The sequence below is a fragment of the Salvia splendens genome, chromosome 2, assembly GCF_004379255.2.
Source record: "Salvia splendens isolate huo1 chromosome 2, SspV2, whole genome shotgun sequence".
NCBI classification, from domain to species: domain Eukaryota; kingdom Viridiplantae; phylum Streptophyta; class Magnoliopsida; order Lamiales; family Lamiaceae; genus Salvia; species Salvia splendens.
Window position 1 is genome coordinate 3117683 of NC_056033.1, and position 21217 is coordinate 3138899.

The 21217-nt window shown below is 36.9% G+C and overlaps 2 protein-coding genes and 1 non-coding gene across 4 annotated transcripts; 2 read left to right on the forward strand and 1 right to left on the reverse strand.

Annotated features, from left to right (window-relative positions):
• The first annotated feature begins 9061 nt into the window (after positions 1–9061).
• LOC121783686 (probable ATP-dependent DNA helicase CHR12) lies at positions 9062–16779 on the forward strand. 2 transcript variants are annotated; one of them, XM_042181843.1, is made up of 13 exons: positions 9062–9521; positions 10755–10911; positions 11270–11334; positions 11759–11947; positions 12082–12231; positions 12630–13025; positions 13695–13954; positions 14034–14252; positions 14538–14745; positions 14820–14973; positions 15155–15757; positions 15925–16560; positions 16660–16779. In XM_042181843.1, the coding sequence occupies exons 1-12, from the start codon at positions 9252–9254 to the stop codon at positions 16551–16553; spliced, it is 3300 nt and encodes a 1099-aa protein (XP_042037777.1). In that variant the 5' UTR covers positions 9062–9251; the 3' UTR covers positions 16554–16560; positions 16660–16779. The 2 variants fall into 2 exon arrangements, with proteins under 2 accessions (XP_042037777.1, XP_042037771.1); XM_042181837.1 differs by having other exon boundaries at positions 15925–16779.
• Positions 16780–17060: 281 nt separating this feature from the next.
• LOC121783709 (RAN GTPase-activating protein 2-like) lies at positions 17061–20304 on the reverse strand. Its single transcript, XM_042181865.1, has 2 exons — positions 20144–20304; positions 17061–19006 (listed from the first exon to the last, which is right to left on the reverse strand). Exon 2 carries the CDS (start codon positions 18999–19001, stop codon positions 17373–17375), a length of 1629 nt encoding a protein of 542 aa, XP_042037799.1. The 5' UTR covers positions 19002–19006; positions 20144–20304; the 3' UTR covers positions 17061–17372.
• Positions 20305–21129: 825 nt separating this feature from the next.
• TRNAN-GUU lies at positions 21130–21203 on the forward strand. Its single transcript has one exon. It is a non-coding gene; the product is annotated as a tRNA-Asn (tRNA).
• Positions 21204–21217: the final 14 nt, after the last annotated feature.

Here is a 21217-nt window from a genome sequence, read left to right on the forward strand (position 1 = left end):
TTTTGTATGTTGGATTAATTTGTAGTGCAGAAACAACAGAATCCAGTTCATTTGTTGACTACCATGTTACAGCCGTTTTTCTCTTTCTATTATTGGTAACCTATTTTCACATTTTATATATTTATAGGGGTGTATTAAGGTTCTTCACAGCTTTTGAGTCCAAGCTTCTTTTTAATCACAGCCATTGGATCCTTGAATTGAATGGTTGTGATGATCTGCATTATTACACTATAATAGTGCATTATTAGTCGGTGTGCATTATTCAACTAAAAATCCGCATTATTACACTATAATGGTGCATTATTAGTCGGTGTGCATTATTTAACTAAAAATCTGCATTATTAAATGACACGTGACATCAATCTAACCGTCGGATGATAAAATCATGGGGCTGAGATTAAGAACAATAGAACAAAAGATACAAAAAATGATATATTTCGAGATCACAAACTCTACATATATATAGTGCAAAACAAAATTCGAAATTATTGTGTAGTATTAATTAGTACTATTCAATTTAAATGATCCGGCAGCATATACCAATATTGAAAAATCTGTATCTTTAGATAGGGCAGTGATAATGTATTGCCAAAAATAGAATTTCATAGTGTTTATATATATATATATATATTAGACGAAGGATTTTATAGTGTTTTTTTGTCAAATTTACTTAGTATATTTTGACATTATATACTCTTCCGTAACTATTTAGGTACCTTATTATAGCATATCTATTATATTATCACTAATTAGTACTGTAGGTCATTATTTTGCATCTATTAACTACGAAGATACATAGAAACATCAATGATTAACTAACTTGCTATAATGGTAAAAGGTAAATGTCATCAAGTTAGAAAATCCAATGAAATAACTGGATAAATAAAACATTATGCTTGTATCGCCTAGAAGTTTGGATGGGGTTCAGAATTGGCCGTGGGAGTTTGGACGATGTCAGTTATTTAAAAATTTTGAAGTAAAATTATAAAATCTGTATTACTCCTATAATTTATAGTACACGGTAATCAATGCAAATATACATTGTTTGAACATATATATAACATTAATCAGAATAAATAAAACAATAGAATATGAAATGGCATCTGTATAGAATCATTAATTAGGACAATGACGTCCCAGCAAAAGCATTTTAATCATAAACATTTACACTATTCATGTACATATTTCCATTACATGTAGCTACATGTGCATGCAAAAATACTGAAATCTAACTATTTACACTATTCATATTTATTACTAGTATTTTTCTTTTTTTTCTCCAATATATTATACTCCTACGGAAATAGTACATAATTTATTAAGAAATTAAAAAGCATATAATTATAAAGTGGAATTCCCGATGTAGAGTGTGAGAATTTTTAGGATTGTAGGGAGTATGTATGTGTGTTATATAGATGAAATAAGAAGAAAAAAAATTACAGAAAATCAAATATCAATGTGTGCTAAACGCAACTACTAAGCACACGCATGTGATTGCCCTTATAGAAACGATATGAGATTATATGACTTGATACATATAATTGTTATCTATATTTTGAATAACAATATGATTTTTAATTACTATTGTTTTTTAAGTAATTCACATATACACAAGTTCTATTGAAGTGATTAAAAAATAATACCAACACTGAGGGCAAGAACAATGAACCTAGGGCTAAGAGTGGTGATTTTTGAACATTTTACTTTGATTTCAACTATAATGTAATGCATAAACATTAGCCTCTAATATTATTGCATATGAGAATGATTTTTATGGTACAGGAAAAGTGTCGAGATTGAAGAACCAACTATTTGTGACTGTTAATGGAAATTTTAGGGGCACTAATTCTCGAGCCCAGGAAAACAATTAAATCAAAAAATAGTAAACTACTCCATTATTTATATATTAATGAATAATACTATATTAATATAAGTTGCGATTGAGGTACTAGGTTGTGGCTTTTCCAAAGACAGTTCATCTAGACGTACTTTGAATCGCATCTCTAAACAGAGAATATTAATTCATCATCATCATTATCATATGACTAATTAACTCTGTCATTTTCATACCACTTAAATAAATTTTGGCAGTTTAATGTTGGCCTCAACAAGATATAATAATATAGTAATTAGTTTTTGATCCTTAGTTAAGTAGTAGTATATGTATGAAATCGAAATCTACCGCAAAGCAATCAGACAAACAGAATCTCGAGATAAAAAGCATAAAGAAAGAAATTAAATTGTGTTAGTTTAATCAGATAAATTAGAGGCTAAAACAAGCACAATGGTACCTAAACTTCGAAGGCCCAAAATAGAAAAATCATAGGAACATGTAGTGGGAAGTGGTAGAGCCAAGATTTTGTCGTTCACTTTTTAAAAATGTGTTATTATGATTGAGGCATAATACGAAAAGAAACATATCACATTAAGTGGAACGAATAAAGTATTATTTATCTAAATTTTTCAAGCATATTAATTATTTACTGTTTTTTACACTAATGCATGTATGGTTATTAGATGTATGATTATACAGAAAATATGATGCATTTATTTTTTTCTGTTTTCTGAAACAATTAAAATCTTGCTTAGTAAACTAAAAAATGATTGTTCGATAAAAATAATATGCATTGCAAAAGCTAAAGTAAATTCTCTATTTTCAGAGTATATATGTAAATTAAAGAACCTGCATACAGTATGAAATAGTGGAAGCTATCAAATTGGTAACATTAAAGTGTATAGAATTATACTAACCATTGTAGTAATTATTTATCACACTACATTTATGGATGCACCTCTATCCATCATGAGAAAAGGCAAAATTTGAGAACCAACTTCGAGGTATTTTACTAAATTTTTAATTGGTCCACATTAAAACAATGTGATGCGTATATGATTATTAACTTGTAATTGCTGATTAAATATTAATTTTAATTGTGATTAATCTCTTCCACACTGATTCCCACGTTTTCAAACATTGACCATTGAATATACTAAAATATTGGACTTCTTTTTTAAAAAATTTATGTGCCACTAAATGTAAATTAATATTTAATAGTAGTATGTAGGCGATAAGACCATCCACTACGCGTCCCGCGCCGGGCTCGCGTTTCGTCCCGGAGGGACGGGTCCTCCGCGGGACGCGTTGCGACGATCGTCCCGTCCCGAGCCACGCGCCAGCCCGTCCCGTAGCCCGTACACGCGAGGCACGGGACGCGCCGTCCCGCCACGCGCCTGGGCGACGTGTCGCACGCCCGATGCATGCGTGACGCCCACTCGCGGGCCAGCGAGTGGGCGTCGTCACGCTGACGCAATAATTCAATTTTTTTTAAAAAAATTGATTTTTTTTAAAAAAAATACTTTTTATTTATAAAAATTGTTTTTATATTTAAAAACAATTTTTACAAATAAATAAATACAAGAAATTCGTAATAGCCCATATATATTTGATGGGCTTGTGAATTTATGAAACTCATTCTTGGTTGTCTCTCTTTTATAGAGAGATCCTTGAATGTTTTATGTTTCACTTTCGATGTGGGACAAACTCATTCTTGGTTGTCTCTCTATTACAGAGAGATCCTTGAATGTTTTATGTTCCACTTTCGATGTGGGACAAACTCATTCTTGGTTGTCTCTCTATTATAGAGATATCCTTGAATGTTTTATGTTCCACTTTCGATGTGAGACAAACTCATTCTTGGTTGTCTCTCTATTATAGAGAGATCCTTGAATGTTTTATGTTCCACTTTCGATGTGGGACAAACTCATTCTTGGTTGTCTCTCTTTTATAGAGACATCCTTGAATGTTTTTTGTTCCACTTTCGATGTGGGACAAACTCATTCTTGGTTGTCTCTCTTTTATAGAGACATCCTTGAATGTTTATGTTCCACTTTCGATGTGAGACAAACTCATTTTTGGTTGTCTCTATAAAATTGTATTTTAAATTATGTCATTTTTATTTTTTTAGGAATTTAAGTTGTTTTTTTATGTTGTAATGTTATTTTATTTTTAATGAAGTTTGTTTTTTTAATTGAATTTGTTGAAAAAAAAATAAAAAAATGAAATTGAATGAATAGTAATTAAGGGACGGAATAAGGGACGGTTAAGGGACGGAGCGTTGCAGGTTCCGTCCCTTAGTTAAGGGATGGAGTAAAAAAGGACAGTGAGACCCTCAAATAGTGGTCAAATAGTATTTAAGGGACAGTTTAAGGGACGGTATAGAGACAGCGCATTGGATGGCCTAATTATTCCAACGCCTTTGACTCGACTAGTATAGAAATATATTAGGACAATAATTATCCTTCTATTACTATTTCGATTTACGTTATATAAAAGGGAATGCATTGCCTTATGATATTCTTTTCATTTCTCATCAATTTTGGTGTAATACATTCTTATACTGTCTTAAACTATTCTAATAACACGTGCTATTTTACTTTTGTTTATACTAAGATTTGCTATAATTTCTTATGCCCAATTTTATTTTTAAACCAAGACTACTATCAAAATCTCGTCGGCAATTCTACTTATTCTACAAAGTCGAGCATTTTTATATTTGAAGTAAAATCTAATAGTATGTTTATAATAAGATGGATAGTTATATCTGGCTTTTAGCGATTTTGTAATCAATCACTATAAATTTTTTATAGTAACCATATCTTATGTGATGCAATAAAATGAAATATATCCAGATTTTGTAATTGGAAAAAATTCAACAACTATTTAGTTCGTGAGATTATATATCAAGTTCAAAGTTCATGGAAAAAACTAATTTTTTAAAAATTTCATGATATTAGGCGCTAATATCCCTATTTTTAAATATTACATTTTAAAAATAGTGATATACAGTACAATATTAAATAAACATATAAATATCGATAATAAATACACATCATAATATAGACTTTTAAATTACTCCCTACTTGAATATTTAAAAATGTACAACAAAAATCTCATCTTGGTGTGATGGAATGAAACTTCTTTTATTTAGAAGATAAAAAAAGGAAGAAAAAAAAATGAAACTACGTTAGGTCTTCAAAATGGTGATTAAGAGCCTCCGCAGCGGTTGTATTACGTTGTCCTTGCCAAAATGGTGATTAAGAGCATCCGCTACTGTTGTATTACGCTGTCCGTCCGTCCTTGCCGCTGGCAAGGACACGCCTGTCCGCCGCTGCGCTCTTGCCGCTGACACTGACGTGCTCTTAGCTAAGAGTACGTCCGTGCCAGTGAGCAAGGCGACGTGACGCGTTTCTATTGGCCGTTGACATTTTTTTCCTTTTTTTAAATAAAAAATAATACCAAAAATTTTAAAAATATATATTTTCGGATTCTAAAAATATAGCCGTTTTATTACCATTTTTTTGAAATTTTTTGATTTTTTTTTAAAAAAAATTAATCTCAAAATCATCTATAAATACACACATTCATCATCCATTTGGACGAAATTCGGCCACTTATGAATTTAATTATATAATTTTTAATTTTTAAGACTTTAATTATGTAATTTTTAATTTTTAAGACTTTAATTATGAATTTTTTTATTTTTAAGACTTTAATTATGAAATTTTTAAATTTTAGGATTTTAATTATGTAATTTTTAATTTTTTAGTAATTAGTAATAGTATTTTGGGTATTTTTAATGAATTTTAATATTGTGGGAATGTTTTCATTTAAATTGAATAATAGAATGGTGGGACCCTTGTGCTCGTCCTTGCGGAAGAGCACGGATGTGGGTGTTAGTGCTCTTGCCTAAGAGCAGGCATAAAAAGTGGGTTTGGGCCCACATCCGTACTCGTTGGCAAGAACATGGATGTGGATGTTGTAATGGGCTTTCTTTTGAAGTACGTGGCCGATCCAGAATTACGAAAAATGAGGTGCAATCACAAATCCAAACAAATTTTATTTTCTCATTACTTTTCATCATAACCCATAGTTTAATAATAGTAAGTTGATACGCACGAACCATTATTTTACCTTTCTCAGCGTATTCAAATTTTCATCCTATGTAGACAAGATAAGGCTTATCGGGTTCAGCTACTTTAAATTAAGTTAAAATTAAATTGACATAAGATTATTTGAAATTGACATTGTCACGAGAAGAAAGCCAAGACTCATAAACTAAGACCATGTCTATGTGACATTGTCCCAAAATTAAACAGTGGACTGAATCCAGTCAAGCAAGCAACACTTGTTCGACTAACCCCTATCTTATCTATCCAACTGAACACCCAAAATATAAATAAAATGTTTCAAAATATAATCCTTTTTCTATGTGTTCACATATATTAACATCTATTTCCATCTACTAAAACTAAATTATCAGTATTTAGCCCATTTCGGTAGGTGAAATAAGCCCAATTAACTATAACTAGATTGGGCTTATACATGTAAATGGGCCTAGTAATTTCGGCCTAACCTTGATCTTGAGCCCACAATGCATTTATTTGGATAAATATTGATTCTATGTACATGTTCAAGTTTGTTGATACGGGAACCAAAGAAATGAATTACTATCAGATATAAGCCTATGGCCCCACATATTTCTTTCCCAAATCTGTAGTTCAAAGGTAAAAGAAATAAATCGAGATTGGCAATATTTGCATTTATTATTTTATTAAATGACAGTGGAGTTTTGGTAGGTTGTCAAAAACACCCTCCAGTGGAAAGGTAGCGCAGAATTTGAGGGGGAGAGGAATTCACTTTTCGGAGGGGTAGTATAGTATTCTTGACTCCATTTTTTGACACGATAGTCAATGTTGTTTCATAAACTACCTCATGTGGGAGAATTGAATTTCGCCCATTTCAGGTTGCTACAGTGCGAGCCTTCATTATATACTCGGGCTTGTGAAAATTCTACCAAAGAACCTGACGTCATTTAGAGCATCTACAATAGTGTTAGGATCGTCGACTGCAACATTAGTTTGATATTGTCCGCTTTGGGTCAAGCCCGCACGGATTTGTTTTTGGGTCACTCCCAAAAGGAGTCAAACTAATTGGGTTGGACAGGAATTATATACACCTTCCAACTTCTCTCACTCATCCGATGTGAGATGGGTTTGTAACCCAACAAACCTCCCCTCAAACCGAGACCACATCGGGAACGCAGTTGACACGAACATGGGTTGTTCCAGCCCTGGCCCCTGGGTCATCCTGGGCCCGACTCTAACTTTGAGTCATTCAGGGCCCGACCCTAACCGGGGCTCATCCAGGCACAACTCATAGCCACCTGGGCTCTGATACCACTTGTTAGGATCGTCGACTGCAACATTAGTTTGATATTGTCCGCTTTTGGGTCAAGCCCGCACGGATTTGTTTTTGGGTCACTCCCAAAATGCCTCAAACTAATTGGGTTGGACAGGAATTATATACACCTTCCAACTTCCCTCACTCATCCGATGTGGGATGGGTTTGTAACCCAACAGCGCCTAGCGCACCGCTTAGCCGAGTGCCGGCGCTAGGCGGTGCGCTAGGCGATCTATTGCAGCCGCCTAGCGGATTTCGCGAAAAAAAACCGCCTAGCGCTCGGCGGTTCCGCGGCGCTAGGCGATCCGCTAGGCGCTATTGAAGCGTCCGGATCGCCTAGCGCACCGCCTAGCGCGAATTTTTAGTTTTTTTTTTTGTTTCCGAAACACTATATATACGCGACTTGCCTGTCATTTTCATTCGCACCACTTGTATTAACGAGTACTCTCTCTATCTAATTATTGTAATTTTTTTAAAAAATTATTGTAATTTTTTAAAAATTATTGTACTTTTTAAAAAATTATTGTACTTTTTTAAAAATTATTGTAATTTTTTTAATTATTGTACTTTTTTTAAATTATTGTACTTTTTAAAATTTTAATAGTATTATTAATGTTTCCTGTATATGTCTCGTAAATTAAATTTCGTATATTGTGTGATTGTTAATTATTTCATTTTGTATATATTTGTTAATAGTGATGTGGATATTATGTGGCTAGGCTATGGCTGGGCTATTGCTGGGCTATTTGCTTGTTTTGATGATGTGGCAGGAGGATTTTTAGTGCTGATGATGTGGCTAGGCTATGGCTGGGCTATTCCTATTGTAGATGACCTTTATTGGCTAGAAATAACCCCAATTCTCACTATTTCTAAGAGCATCTCCAGTGGTTCTGGACATGCAATAGCCCTCCCATAGCCTTGCCACTGCCACATCATCAGCACTAAAATCCTTCTGCCACATCATCTGGACATGCAACTGGACAAGCAACTGGACATGCAATAGCTCTCCCATAGCCTATCCACATCACTAATAACAATTATATAATTTAATTTACAATCGTAGCAACATACGAAATTTAATTTACGAGACAAATACAGGAAAATTGAATAATACTATTAAAATTTAAAAAAATACAATAATTTTTAAAAAAAGTACATTAATTTTAAAAAAAGTACAAAAATTAAAAAGTACAATAAAAAAAATGAAGAGCGCTAACGTCTTCACCATTTGAGCGCGCGTTTGTTGACGCGCGAAGAATTTGAGCTCCTTGGTGGACCTGCCGAGGGGGGATGCCGACTGGACCTCCTGGGAACTCGGGGTGCCCCCCTCGCATCCCGTTGCGCCCGCCTTTGGCCAACCGGGCGAGGTCGGCGACCGAACGAACGAGGGGTCGGGACCTCCTGGGCCGTCTCGGGGAGGTCGTGGGAACCACCGCTGCTGCCGCTATAATCACCGGTGTAGTTCAGTTTCTGCTTCTTCGGCCGGCCAACGTCGACACCTGCCCGGAAAATTAAAAAATTTAAAAATAATTAAAAATCTGACGCCGGTCTGACGCCGATCTGGGGCCTACAATGGCACCGTGAGAATCGGCGTCAGCCCAAGAATCGGCGTGGGCACGCCGATTTCGCCGACGCCGCTCGCAATGGTTCGGCGTCAGCACCGGCGTCCGCGAAAAATCGGCGTGCCGGTGACGCCGCCGCCATTGGAGATGCTCTGAGAACCTGACAGAAGATATTTGCCTATAATAGACGGAGGGCATTTTCGTAAAATGTCCAAAAAATCGTCAAAAATTAATTTACATTGGCGCATTCTAACTGTAGCCATTTAACTCTACCGTAGAAAAGCAAATCCAAAAAATAAAACCAAAAATGAATTAAATGAAAAATAAATTGATATCCGAATCGATCGATTTCGGATTCTAGATCCGCCAAAACAACCCGTTAGAAATCACAGCTCTCCGTCCAAATTTTGAAACGACGCCGTATACTGCTTCCCCCTCCCCTTCCCGCCATGGTCGCACAGGTGGCGGAGCCCCAGCCATCTGCGCCCCAGCAATTTCAGGCCGACGTCGACCCGCCGCCCGAACCGCCGCTCGCCAGCGCTAAAACGCTAATCTGCGCCCTCAATTTCATCTCCCGCAATCTGCCCCTGCCCCAGCACGTATACGACGCCGTTTCCTCCATCTGCGAAGCCGAAGCTGCTCCTCAATCGCCTGCTGATGGAGCTGATCGTGACGTTGGCGCTGATACCAGCAACGGGTCGACTTCGCCGCTGCCAAAGGTTAGTTTCTGGTGCCTGAATTGGGTTAATTTTGGTGTTGTCGGTGATAATTGAGCTGTTGGGTATTGTATTTCTTGTTGAATTTTACTGCAATGTTGGTTTTGCTTTTTAACAGACAATTCGATGTTTTAGTTTGATATCGGCTCTTCTTGTGTTTTGTCTTTTTTGACTTTTCCGAAATTTGGTATCTTGTGATTTGTTGATGAGGCGTAATTGGGCTACACACTTAAGAATTTTGAACTTCATTGATTATGGCATTGTATTGTTCAAGAATTTGGAACTTCGTGTTTTATGAAAAAGTTTACAACTTAACAAGATTAAGGTTTTAGGTTATTGAGTCCCTCCTTTCCCCTCCCAAACGTAAACTCGAAGAATTTCATAACACCTGGACCTGGGCTACTGTTGCAAGGATTCCTTCATAATTAAGCATATTTGCATCGAAATTGATTTACTTTATCTGCAGCCATTTTCCTGTAAACTGATCTTTTGTTCAACTTGGTATCGTTACCTATCTATCTTAGTTCACCCTTTCTACATATGCATGTGTAGTGCGAAGTTGTACGCATTTGTTTCGGACTTGTTCCTAGTTTGTTCATTAGAGAACAGTGTTCTTGACATCTTTTCTAAGTAAGGATCTTTTCATTATATTATCTGTCATTACTGTGATAATTATATTTACTTTCTGGAACCTTCTAAGATAGTATTGTATTTTAGTTAGCGTTGCCTCTTTTCCTTTACTGCCTGCATTTATTGGTAAAAGTTTGTTCCTTTAGCTTTCTTAGGGCATGTTTTGACCTCTATGTACTCACTCCTATATCAAGCTGATGCAGCAAATCATTCCTCCTTTTTCTCTGGCTCAAAGTCAGCTGTTTTTATTTCCTTTCTGGGTATTGCACGTGTACACACACATATATCCAATGTCGAATACCGACTTTTAAGTATAAGGCCACACTAACTCAAGAAAAGCTCTATGACAAGTCAAATTAGACCCACAAAGTTTGGCATAAGGCTATAAGACAAAAAAATTTATACATCAACCTCTTCTCTGGGTAAATTAATGTCCATTGATGGGATTCTATACCGATGGGGTATAACTTTGTTGTGATTAGTTTATACTTTTGTTAAGCTGGCTATACCTTGCTGGGATATCCTTCTTACAAGCTTAGTTTTTAAACTTTTAGCTTATATATTTATTTGATTAGTTATGTGGTCAATCTTGTTATAATGTTGCAGGAAAAATTGGGCCTTTCAACTTACAATGAGTTAATGTTGGATTTTGAGGATGCGGTGTCAAACCAGAGATCAGCTTGTTTGCCTAGTTCCAAATTGTCAGACTTAAAGGAGACCAGGTTTCAGAGCCAAGTAAAGCATCGGTTAGCCGAACTTGAAGGTAACTATCTTCAAGAAAAAATAATATTCCATTCACATGTCACTTGCTTTTCCGAATTGTTTATAGTCATGTGATTGCTTGCATTCATCTTCTATCGTCTTATTGCCATGGGAATTGTAGATGATTCCTGGATGCTTACCTTGTAAAAACACTGCCATGGTGGATCTTAGTTTGGCTATCTTTAGCTGCTTCTTTGTTTCTTTTTTTTTCTTGCTTTCTGCAGATATCTTATTTACATGGTTGGTTCACAACTTCACATATATATGCGAAGTGCTAAAAGGCTGCTTATTCTTTATTCATCATGTTTTAATTTCTTGCAAATGTCATGTAATATGCTTATTTCTCCTATAAAAAACAGAATTACCTACTAGTAGGGGTGAGGACCTGCAGTCCAGATGCTTGCTTGAACTCTATGGACTTAAGGTACAATTCACTTATTTGACAATTGAGGTATTTTGTGAATCTAGGTAAGAAAAGCTTTGATGTTTTGACAAGTGTGAAGGTGGTATTAATCATTGTCCTCACATGTATGGACCAAAGTAAAGTTCATTTTTCTCTGCGAAAGTATCTTCTGGTGCTAGCAATAAACTCTTCCTATTGACTGTGTTTAGTTCTCAAAAGTGACTATAAACTCGAAACATCTCTATGGTTGTATTCCTGTTGAATTTCCTTTACGGATGTAACTAAAAGGAGGGTATGGGATTAGATTTATCAAATTTTACTTCCATACCCAAGTATATCAAAATACCCCTTCCACATTTGTAGCACTATTTTTGGTTCTCTGTGCCTAATGTCAGAATATTATGGTCTAATAATTGCACGGTGATAAATTTCTTGCTGCCATCAGTTAGCTGAGCTCCAGAGCAAAGTCCGTTCTGAAGTGAGTTCTGAATATTGGCTTCGACTGCATTGTGCAAATCCTGACAAGCAGCTTTTCGATTCGGGAATGATGAGATTGCGCCGTCCTTTATTTGGCATCGGGGATGCTTTTTCTATGGAAACAGATGACCCATTGAAGAAGAAACGAGAGGCTGAGGTGAGGGTTGTGCCTTTTGATTTTCCACAGTTTTTGGGTACTGAATATGGTCCATGCCTTTAAAGCTCATATACATTGAATATAGAAAAGGAATTCGGATGGATTATGCTATTTTATTGGTTGTCCCGCTGCAGAGGTTTTCAAGATTTGAGGAGGAAGAGAAGAATCGGATAGAGACTAGGAAAAGAAAATTCTTTGCTGATTTACTTAATGCTGCACGTGAATTGCAATTGCAAGTACAGGCTGCCCAGAAACGGCGAAAACAGAGAAACGACGGTGTTCAGGTACAAATTTGTTATATATGACTTTTCTAAAGCAGCTATGGCATGGAGCAATTAAGTATATAACTATGTATATGGGTGCTCATATCTCGAAATGACTGAAAACATTTGAAGCTAATACGCTAATGTCATACTTTATTCGGTTATCTTCCCTGTTTTGATGACTATATATTGCTTTTTAGTTTTGAACAGAAAGGCTAAGTTATAAGGTTTGAGTTTTGAACTTTTGGGAACAATGTTAGACTTCAAATCCGCCTCATTCTGATTATTTTGTATCGGGAAACTGCAATATATCACTTGCATTTTAATTATGCCATGCTATATGTTGTTAAGAATTTAATCTTTGTTAACAATTCCATTTTGATGCCTAATTGACAATGAAAGTTCTCTACAACTCTCAGGCTTGGCATGGAAGGCTGAGGCAACGAGCTACACGAGCTGAAAAGTTGAGGTTCCAAGCTTTGAAAGCTGATGATCAAGAAGCTTATATGAAAATGGTTGAGGAGAGCAAGAATGAGAGATTGACGATGCTCCTTGGAAAAACTAATGATCTTTTAGTTCGTTTGGGTGCTGCTGTTCAACGTGAAAAAAATGCTACCTATGATAGCATCGAACCCTTGGAAGGTTCAGATGCTGATTTGCCTGAGTTATCTGCTTCAAGGACTGATACACCAGCACAATCAATTCCTGAGGAAGATGAAGAGATTGATGACGAGTCTGATGATAAAGCAAAGACTGGTGATTTATTAGAAGGGCAGCGGAAGTATAATTTTGCTGTACACTCTATCCAGGAAAAGGTAATCTTTATTTCCCGATAATATTTTAGACTGGAGACTTTTTATTACGCATCAAGTCCATCTGGAAGGTCTTTCGTGTGTTTCCTCCTGGGCATGTGTGATTGTCAGAGTTTCACTGGGATTCAGCTGCTGAAACCTAATATTAAAGTTCTCATACACTCATAGGCATCTCATATGTCTTGTCGACAAATGAGGTCTATATGCTTAATATTTGGGATAATAAGGATGTAAGGAAAAAGGACGTCATTAGACTTAAACAGGAAAGGAAAGGCAAGAAAGCAAATATCTTGCCCTTTTTCTGCGATTGCTCTCCATAAATCCTGTACTTGTGTAGGAAACTTTGCAACGATATTAGTCTGACTCTGTGTCTATTATGCAAGTTGTTTTGTAAAAGGGGTATGGAAGGAAGTGGGTTTTTTCATGTTCTCTTTAATCATATTCTTAGATTAAATGAGTATCACACGCATTAGGTTATTGATGATATTATTCACCTTCCCTCTACTCCTTTTCTGTGCCAACACACCTTATGTATAGGATATTTAAATTGGGGTTGTGGTGCTACTCCTTCTCTATGCAAAGTTGCCAACACACTCTTCGATGTTAAATTTTGCAGTTCATATCCCCTCGATATTTTTATATGTTGATCTAACCAGACAATAATTCTTTTAGGTGATGGAGCAACCTTCCATGCTTCAAGGTGGAGAGTTAAGAACATACCAGATTGAGGGGCTTCAGTGGATGTTGTCTCTATTCAATAACAATCTAAATGGAATTTTAGCTGATGAAATGGGCTTGGGAAAAACAATTCAGACTATCTCCCTGATTGCTTATCTCATGGAAAACAAAGGTGTGAATGGGCCACACTTGATTGTTGCCCCAAAAGCCGTTCTGCCAAATTGGGTTAATGAATTCACTACTTGGGCTCCTAGGTACAGATTGAATTTCCTGTTAAACAAGTAGTTTGTTAACGAAATGCTTTCGTTCTGATGGACATCTTCTGTGTATCAGCATTTCTGCAGTTCTTTATGATGGACGTTTAGATGAAAGAAAGGCCTTGAGAGAAGAGTATTCAGGAGAGGGGAAGTTCAATGTTTTGATCACCCATTATGATCTCATCATTAGAGATAAAGCATTTTTGAGGAAAATTCACTGGCTCTACCTGGTTGTTGATGAAGGACATCGACTTAAAAATTATGATTGTGTTCTTGCACGGACTCTGGTTTCAGGGTATGGTCTCTAACAACTTATAGCTATGTGTGTAGTAACTTCCACAAATGTCCATGCTGTTTTTTTTTATTTATATACGTCATGTTGTCTTGGAATCATTTTTTCATCTCCCGTTTCAGCTGTTTAGTTCTGCGCATGAATTGTTTTGCAAATTACTTATGCATTGAAGTTCTATCTTATATGAGTATCAGATAATCCTCATTTGATTGTATAGCAAGGTTTGTCGATAGTACTTTGAGATTACTAAACCCTTAATGATCCTGTACTGGGTAATTGAATTGGCAGATACCGAATTCGACGGAGACTTCTTTTGACTGGAACTCCTATCCAGAATAGCTTGCAGGAACTGTGGTCCCTACTTAACTTTCTCCTTCCTAATATCTTCAATTCAGTCGATAACTTCGAGGAGTGGTTTAATGCTCCCTTCGCCGACAAATGTGATGTCAGCTTAACAGATGAAGAACAGCTGCTAGTCATCCGACGTTTGCACCATGTATATGCCTCTCCTAATATACTCATTACTCACCTTCTTTTATTAGTTCTTATATCCCTCTTGAATTTCTGCAGGTCATTAGGCCATTCATTTTGAGGAGGAGGAAGGATGAGGTCGAAAAGTACCTACCTAGTAAAACTCAGGTCATACTTAAGTGTGACTTGTCCGCATGGCAGAAGGCCTATTACAAGCAAGTGACCGAACAGGGAAGAGTTGGTCTTTCTCATGGTAAGGGTCTCTTACCTAAAGATCTGGCTGCTCTTGTTCTGGGGCGGAGCCACATATAACTCCTGCCACCCCCAACCTATGTGATGTTCTTATTGGTTTTCTCTTGGTGCTTGCTTTCTTTTCTTTCCCAGCATAACAAACATCACTAACGACAAATGTTTCTTATAATATGAAAACACAGGTAGTGGTCGCTCCAAAAGCCTTCAGAATCTGACAATGCAGCTCCGGAAATGTTGTAACCATCCATACCTGTTTGTTACGGATTACTATATGCAGCAGAGTGAGAACATTGTTAGAGCATCAGGAAAATTCGAGCTTCTTGATCGCCTACTCCCCAAACTTCATAGAGCAGGGCACAGAGTCCTCCTTTTCTCCCAAATGACTAAGCTCATGAGCATACTCGGAGATTATCTGATGCTGAAAGGCTATCAGTTCCTTAGACTTGATGGCACTACCAACACTGGTGACAGGGGCGAACTACTGAAAAAGTTCAATGCACCTGACTCACCTTACTTCATATTTCTCCTAAGCACTCGTGCTGGAGGACTTGGTCTCAATTTACAGACCGCAGACACAGTCATCATTTTTGACAGTGACTGGAACCCTCAGATGGACCAGCAGGCGGAAGATCGTGCCCATCGTATTGGCCAGAAGAAGGAGGTCAGAGTCTTTGTGCTCGTCAGTGTTGGATCTGTCGAAGAAGTTATCTTGGAAAGAGCTAAGCAGAAGATGGGTATCGATGCCAAGGTCATCCAAGCAGGACTGTTTAATACAACTTCCACAGGTTTGCCAATTGCAATAGAATTGATTACCTCGACCCTTTCTGGTCTATTAGAGTAGGATCTAAAGACCATAAATTTATTGATTTTTCAGACTTATATGCTTGAATGTGGTGTGCTTTTGTGGTTGGTTGAAGGCAATACTGATGTTATTTTTCATTTTGATTTACAGCTCAAGACAGGAGGGAGATGTTGGAGGAAATCATGCGCAAAGGCACAAGTGCGCTTGGAGCAGATGTGCCAAGTGAAAGAGAGATCAATCGCCTGGCAGCCCGGACAGAAGAGGAGTTCTGGTTATTTGAAAAGATGGATGAGGAGAGAAGGCAGCGAGAGAACTACAGGTCCCGTCTCATTGAAGAACACGAGGTGCCAGATTGGGTCTTTGCAGAGCCAGAGATAAACGGCAAGGGTAAAGGATCTCTAGACCAAGATTTGTCTGTTACTGGGAAGAGGCACAGGAAGGAGGTGATTCGTGAGGATGCCATAAGCGATTCACAGTGGATGAAGGCTGTGGAGAATGGAAACGACGGGTCTAAACATGCTGCCAAAAGGAGAAGAGAGCATCCTCCCATTGAACTACCCATAAATAATGTTGCTGTGGAAGAGGTGGTGGAGCTCAAGAGTGAGACGACGGCATCCATGGCAAGTGAGGCCAAGAGTGAAGAAACCTCTGGCTGGACCTCCCAGAGGCCCAAATCCGAAGCCGAAAGTTCTAGAAGAAGTGGGTTGGAAGCTTCGGAAACTGGGTTGAATGGTTTGACATGGAAGGCACATAAAAGGAAGAGGTCGAGCTTGGTGTAGACTATGGGTAGAACTGTTTCTTTGAAGCATTAGAATCTTTAGGAATTAGATAAGTTACTTTGATAAAATTGCAATCGTTATCATTGATTATTATATTTTCTTGCAGATTTGTCAAGTGTATGAAGCTGTAAATCTACTTTCTTCAGCAGCTCTGCCAATTGAACCTAGTACTACTAGCTGTCCTTAATTTATTTAATGTTTAAAAGCAATGGCAGATGAACATCGATATAGTTTTTCATCACAAATTTCTAGTTGGGTGCCAATCCATTCTTAAATTAACTTTTCTGGACTAGTGCGGATTATATTAGAAATTGTTTTCAAATTTGGCTAAAAGTCTAAATTATGGGCACAAATCAACAATCATTCCCAATTAGAACTGTGCAGGCTCAACTGCAAATTGAAGGGGGAAATCAAGCAGGTGTGCATAATAAGAACTTAACAGCATTTTCATGCTGATTTGTTGACGTCATGAAGAATTCAACATCAAACACAAGCGAAGGCAAAAGGTTCAAAAGAAAGTAAATATTATTGAAAAAGCATAAAATGATCCTAGCATGGGGTACCAAAAGTTACAAGTCTACAGGCCAAGTCGAAAAATAAGATTACCAAAAGTACCTTCAGCTGATACATAATGCTAAATAATCTAAAGCAGATTAAGGGGAAAAAAGGTCCCACTAAACACAAACTCTTAATGGTGAGCAGGCATGGCTTCATCAAGAATCAGCCCCATCTCCTGTTCAAATCTAGCACGCCCGCAAAAGATAATAAACTACAACTAATGATTGGTACTCTGCATGAGGACTGCAAGAATACCTTCTTCTAGTTTTCTTGATTGACATCAAGCCTTTTGAGTTTCTCTTCCAATTCATCCTGGCTGCCTTCATCTTGATCATCACCCACCTTATCATCATAATCATTACCCTCAGGGTCGTTCTCATCCAAGGGTCCAAGTTTTTCCTGGCATTCTTTAAAGATACTCCTCAACTCATTAATATCTTCCTCAGAAATGAAGTTCCCATTTACGTTTAGGAGCTTAAATTCAGGCAAATGCACCAACACCTGAGCCAACTTCCTAGCTGTGGTTGTTAAAGAATTCTGGCTCATATCAACTTCCTTGAGCTGATCATGGCCTTCTCCGAATGCTTTGCTTATCTGAATTGCACCGTCGTCCTTAAGATCATTCTCTGACAGGTTCAACTTCACCAGAGACTTCTTACTAGCAATGCAAGCAGCTAAGCTTGTAGCAGCTTCAGCAGTTATATCATTTCCAGCCATCTCCAACACCGCAAGTGAAGGTGCTGACTCCTTGAGAGTATTAGCTATTGCTACTGCTCCATCATCTTCCAGATTCAAGTAGCTCAAGTAAATCTCGGTGAGATTCTCATGTTTCTTGAGAGCCTCACTCAGCTTGACACCAGCCTCTACACCAAACATGTTGTCCCGAAGATCCAGTTTCTTCAGATTCCTACATTGTGCAAGTAGTTCAGTCAAGGCAATCCCCCCCTCGGAACCAACTCGGGTGGATGAGCATCTAAAATCCTCCAATAAAGGGCAACGCTTTAGAATTTCGGAAATAGAAATAGCCCCCTCATCTCCTGTCATGTTATTATGAAAATGAAGTACTTTAAGCACATCTGTCGAAGGTACCAACTCACAAACAGCTTGTGCAGCTTCCTTTGAAATTCCATCATTCATCAGGTAAAGTTCTTCCAAGCTAGTTTGAGATCGTAATAACTTTCCAAATGCCCTTACTCCCTTCTCACCCAAGGCATTGTCAGAGATATTCAGATATTTTAATTGAGAACCCTCCAGAGCTTCAGAGAAGATATTCATAACATCAAGAGCTTCAGCCTCTGGTCTTCCGGCGACAAAATCTGATAGATCTACTTCCTTGAGTTGGTTCTTAATGGAAGCCAGGTTTGGTCCAGCAACATTAGCAGCACCTAGACCAAAGCTTCGATTGCTAAAGCATATTTTAGTGTAATGATTTCCAGGCTCTTTTAACGGATTCAACAGTACTTGGGCCTCATCTGCTTCAATAAATGCTCGTTGGCCTTTGGAAATATCAAAAAAGGTCTCACGAGGAGCAGATTCAACCTCGGAGTTTAATGCTTCTTTTTCCTCTGGTTTGGCACCCCCCTTAAGAACTTCTAGTATCAGCTTACTGCATTCTTTGGCATACAACTGCACAGCAGCACTTCCATCACCATCAGGCTCTTGTTCATAGTGCTGATTTGCTGAAGAAAATGCTGATTCCTCAATTTGTTTAGCATATTTTGAAGCCTCCGGTTGACCGAGACTGCCATACTTCCTGGTGAAAATTGTTGGTGTGGAGAGATTATTCGTCATCCGCTCAACTAGCATCACCCGAGTGTTTTCACTAGGGGGCCAGAGCTTGATGGTGGTTTGGCGGCGTTCTCCATTTGGTAGTTTAGCGGCGTTCTCCATCTCAACTAAAAACAAAATATCCAGAACCAGTAATAGTGTGTCAGTTACAAGTTGAAATCGTGAGACATTATCATAACCAGAACCAAGCAGGAACAGAGTAAAATTTAACATATATATTGACAATTGACTGCTTATAGTAAATCTTCTAGGAAAAATTGGTTTGGAACTCGAGCTAAATCCAAAAATATTAACACTAAGATATTTGTACATAAGATAACAAGGTCATTTTGGAAGTAGTATGCCACAAATATCGAAAGTGATTTTGAGATGCATTGTCCAAAACATCATAAATAGAGCAAGTAGCAACTTATGCCTCTCATGAGATGGAAAGCTAATGCTAATTCTGAGTAAAATTTGAATATCTGGTACGCGACTTATGTCCTTGGAGATGAAGTACCGAAACACTCAAGAGATATAGATATAGGAGTCAGAAAGGGGAACAAGTTCATCTATCCAAACACATTAAAATGGTTTGTTGGGTTGATAGACCTACGACGGTGAGTAAGATACTAACATGCAAAATACTCTTATAGTCTTATGTGTGTTACGTATCATTTGAAGTTTTTGCACAAGTTGTTAGTCCTGGTTAGGGACATCAACCATATATAAATAGATTGAACAAAGATTAATCATATTGTTAGTCATGGTTAGGAACATCCTACAGTAGTGTTACACATCATTTGAAATATTTTTCTTCCAGCAGGTCATTACCTAATTAGGTGGGTATTATCTTTGGGTTTTAGAATAGATTTTGTATTTTCCTGCAGATATCAAAGATGTTCATTTCTGATCCAATAAGAACAAAATCAGAAAAAAAAATTCAAATTCCATTATCATTCCTAGATCCAGCAGAAACGTTAGCATCGTGACATAAAAGATCCACGAAAAAAATCAAACCTCTAAAAGGAAGTTCCAAGCATCAAATTCCACAAAATATAAAGAAATAAAATGTCAACTGCTCCACATAAAAAAACAAACCTCACGTATACATCTGTTGGAATATGTATGGATATGTGGGTTTTACTGTCAGAAAGTAGAGCATGAAACAGAAACCCTAAAACCCTAAAACGAAATAGGGCATGAAATATTGTGCGTAGGACGAAGCAAAACAGAAATACGGATAGAATGTGGAGTGGAATTACCTCTTTGTCGCGGTTTCTGGAGTCGCGCGCTGTGAATTCTGTAGCTACAGCACAGATATAAGGGGGAAGTGAGAGAAAGCGAAGTGAAATGAATGTTTTGTTACGAAAAGCGACGGTGGCGCGATTCTCGAATGAGGGTTTTTCAATTTGGGAATTTTTGAGTTTTGAATTTTGCTTCGTCTTCCGCTTTTTTATTTTTGTTTTTTATTTCAACTAGTTACAAATTTTTTTAAAATAAATGATCTCAAATAAGTTAAATAAAATAAAAAGATAATAAAGTAGGTAAATGAGAGAGTAAAGTAAAAGTGATTATATTTTATTTTTTGTTAAAGAAATTACCCAACTTATGTAGCACATTCTAAAAGGAATAGTATAACTCAATTTAGTTGAGACCATGATGAAATGGTGATTATATTGTGATAAAATTAGAGACAAAAAGTAAGATTAAATTTATATTTATTTTGTTTAGTCTATTAAATTATAACATAACATTTTTGTCCAAACAAAATACTTATCACACTTTTATTAAAGTGAAAGTACTAGAAATTGTTAATAAATTGTGAATAGAATAATAATTATTTGTGAAGTTGCTGTTTGTTAAAAGGAATGAAGATTGTGAGTTGATCGACTAGCTCTTACTAGATTGTTTATCATTTATAACAATTGAAGATTTTGACTTTGCATTCAATGAATAATATTAAGCATCTCAACTTTTGTTGTTAAGTTCTTCTCATTTACCATAAAGATAACACTTAGGGTTTTGGTTTTTGTGGGAAGTTGAAATGAATCTTCTTTGTCAAAAGGGTAGTGATCGTCGATGTATAGGTTGTTCTAATCAATATGAAGCCAACCACATGTTGATTATAGAATTTGCTTTGCTTCAAAAATGTTTCTTTCAAGATTTTACATATATTAGTATAAAAGGGTTTAGACATTTGAAGTATTGGAACTTTAAAATATGTATAATTACAATTACACAATCAACAGCTGGAATAGCTCAGTTGGTTAGAGCGTGTGGCTGTTAACCACAAGGTCGGAGGTTCAACCCCTCCTTCTAGCGATATTTTTTTCATT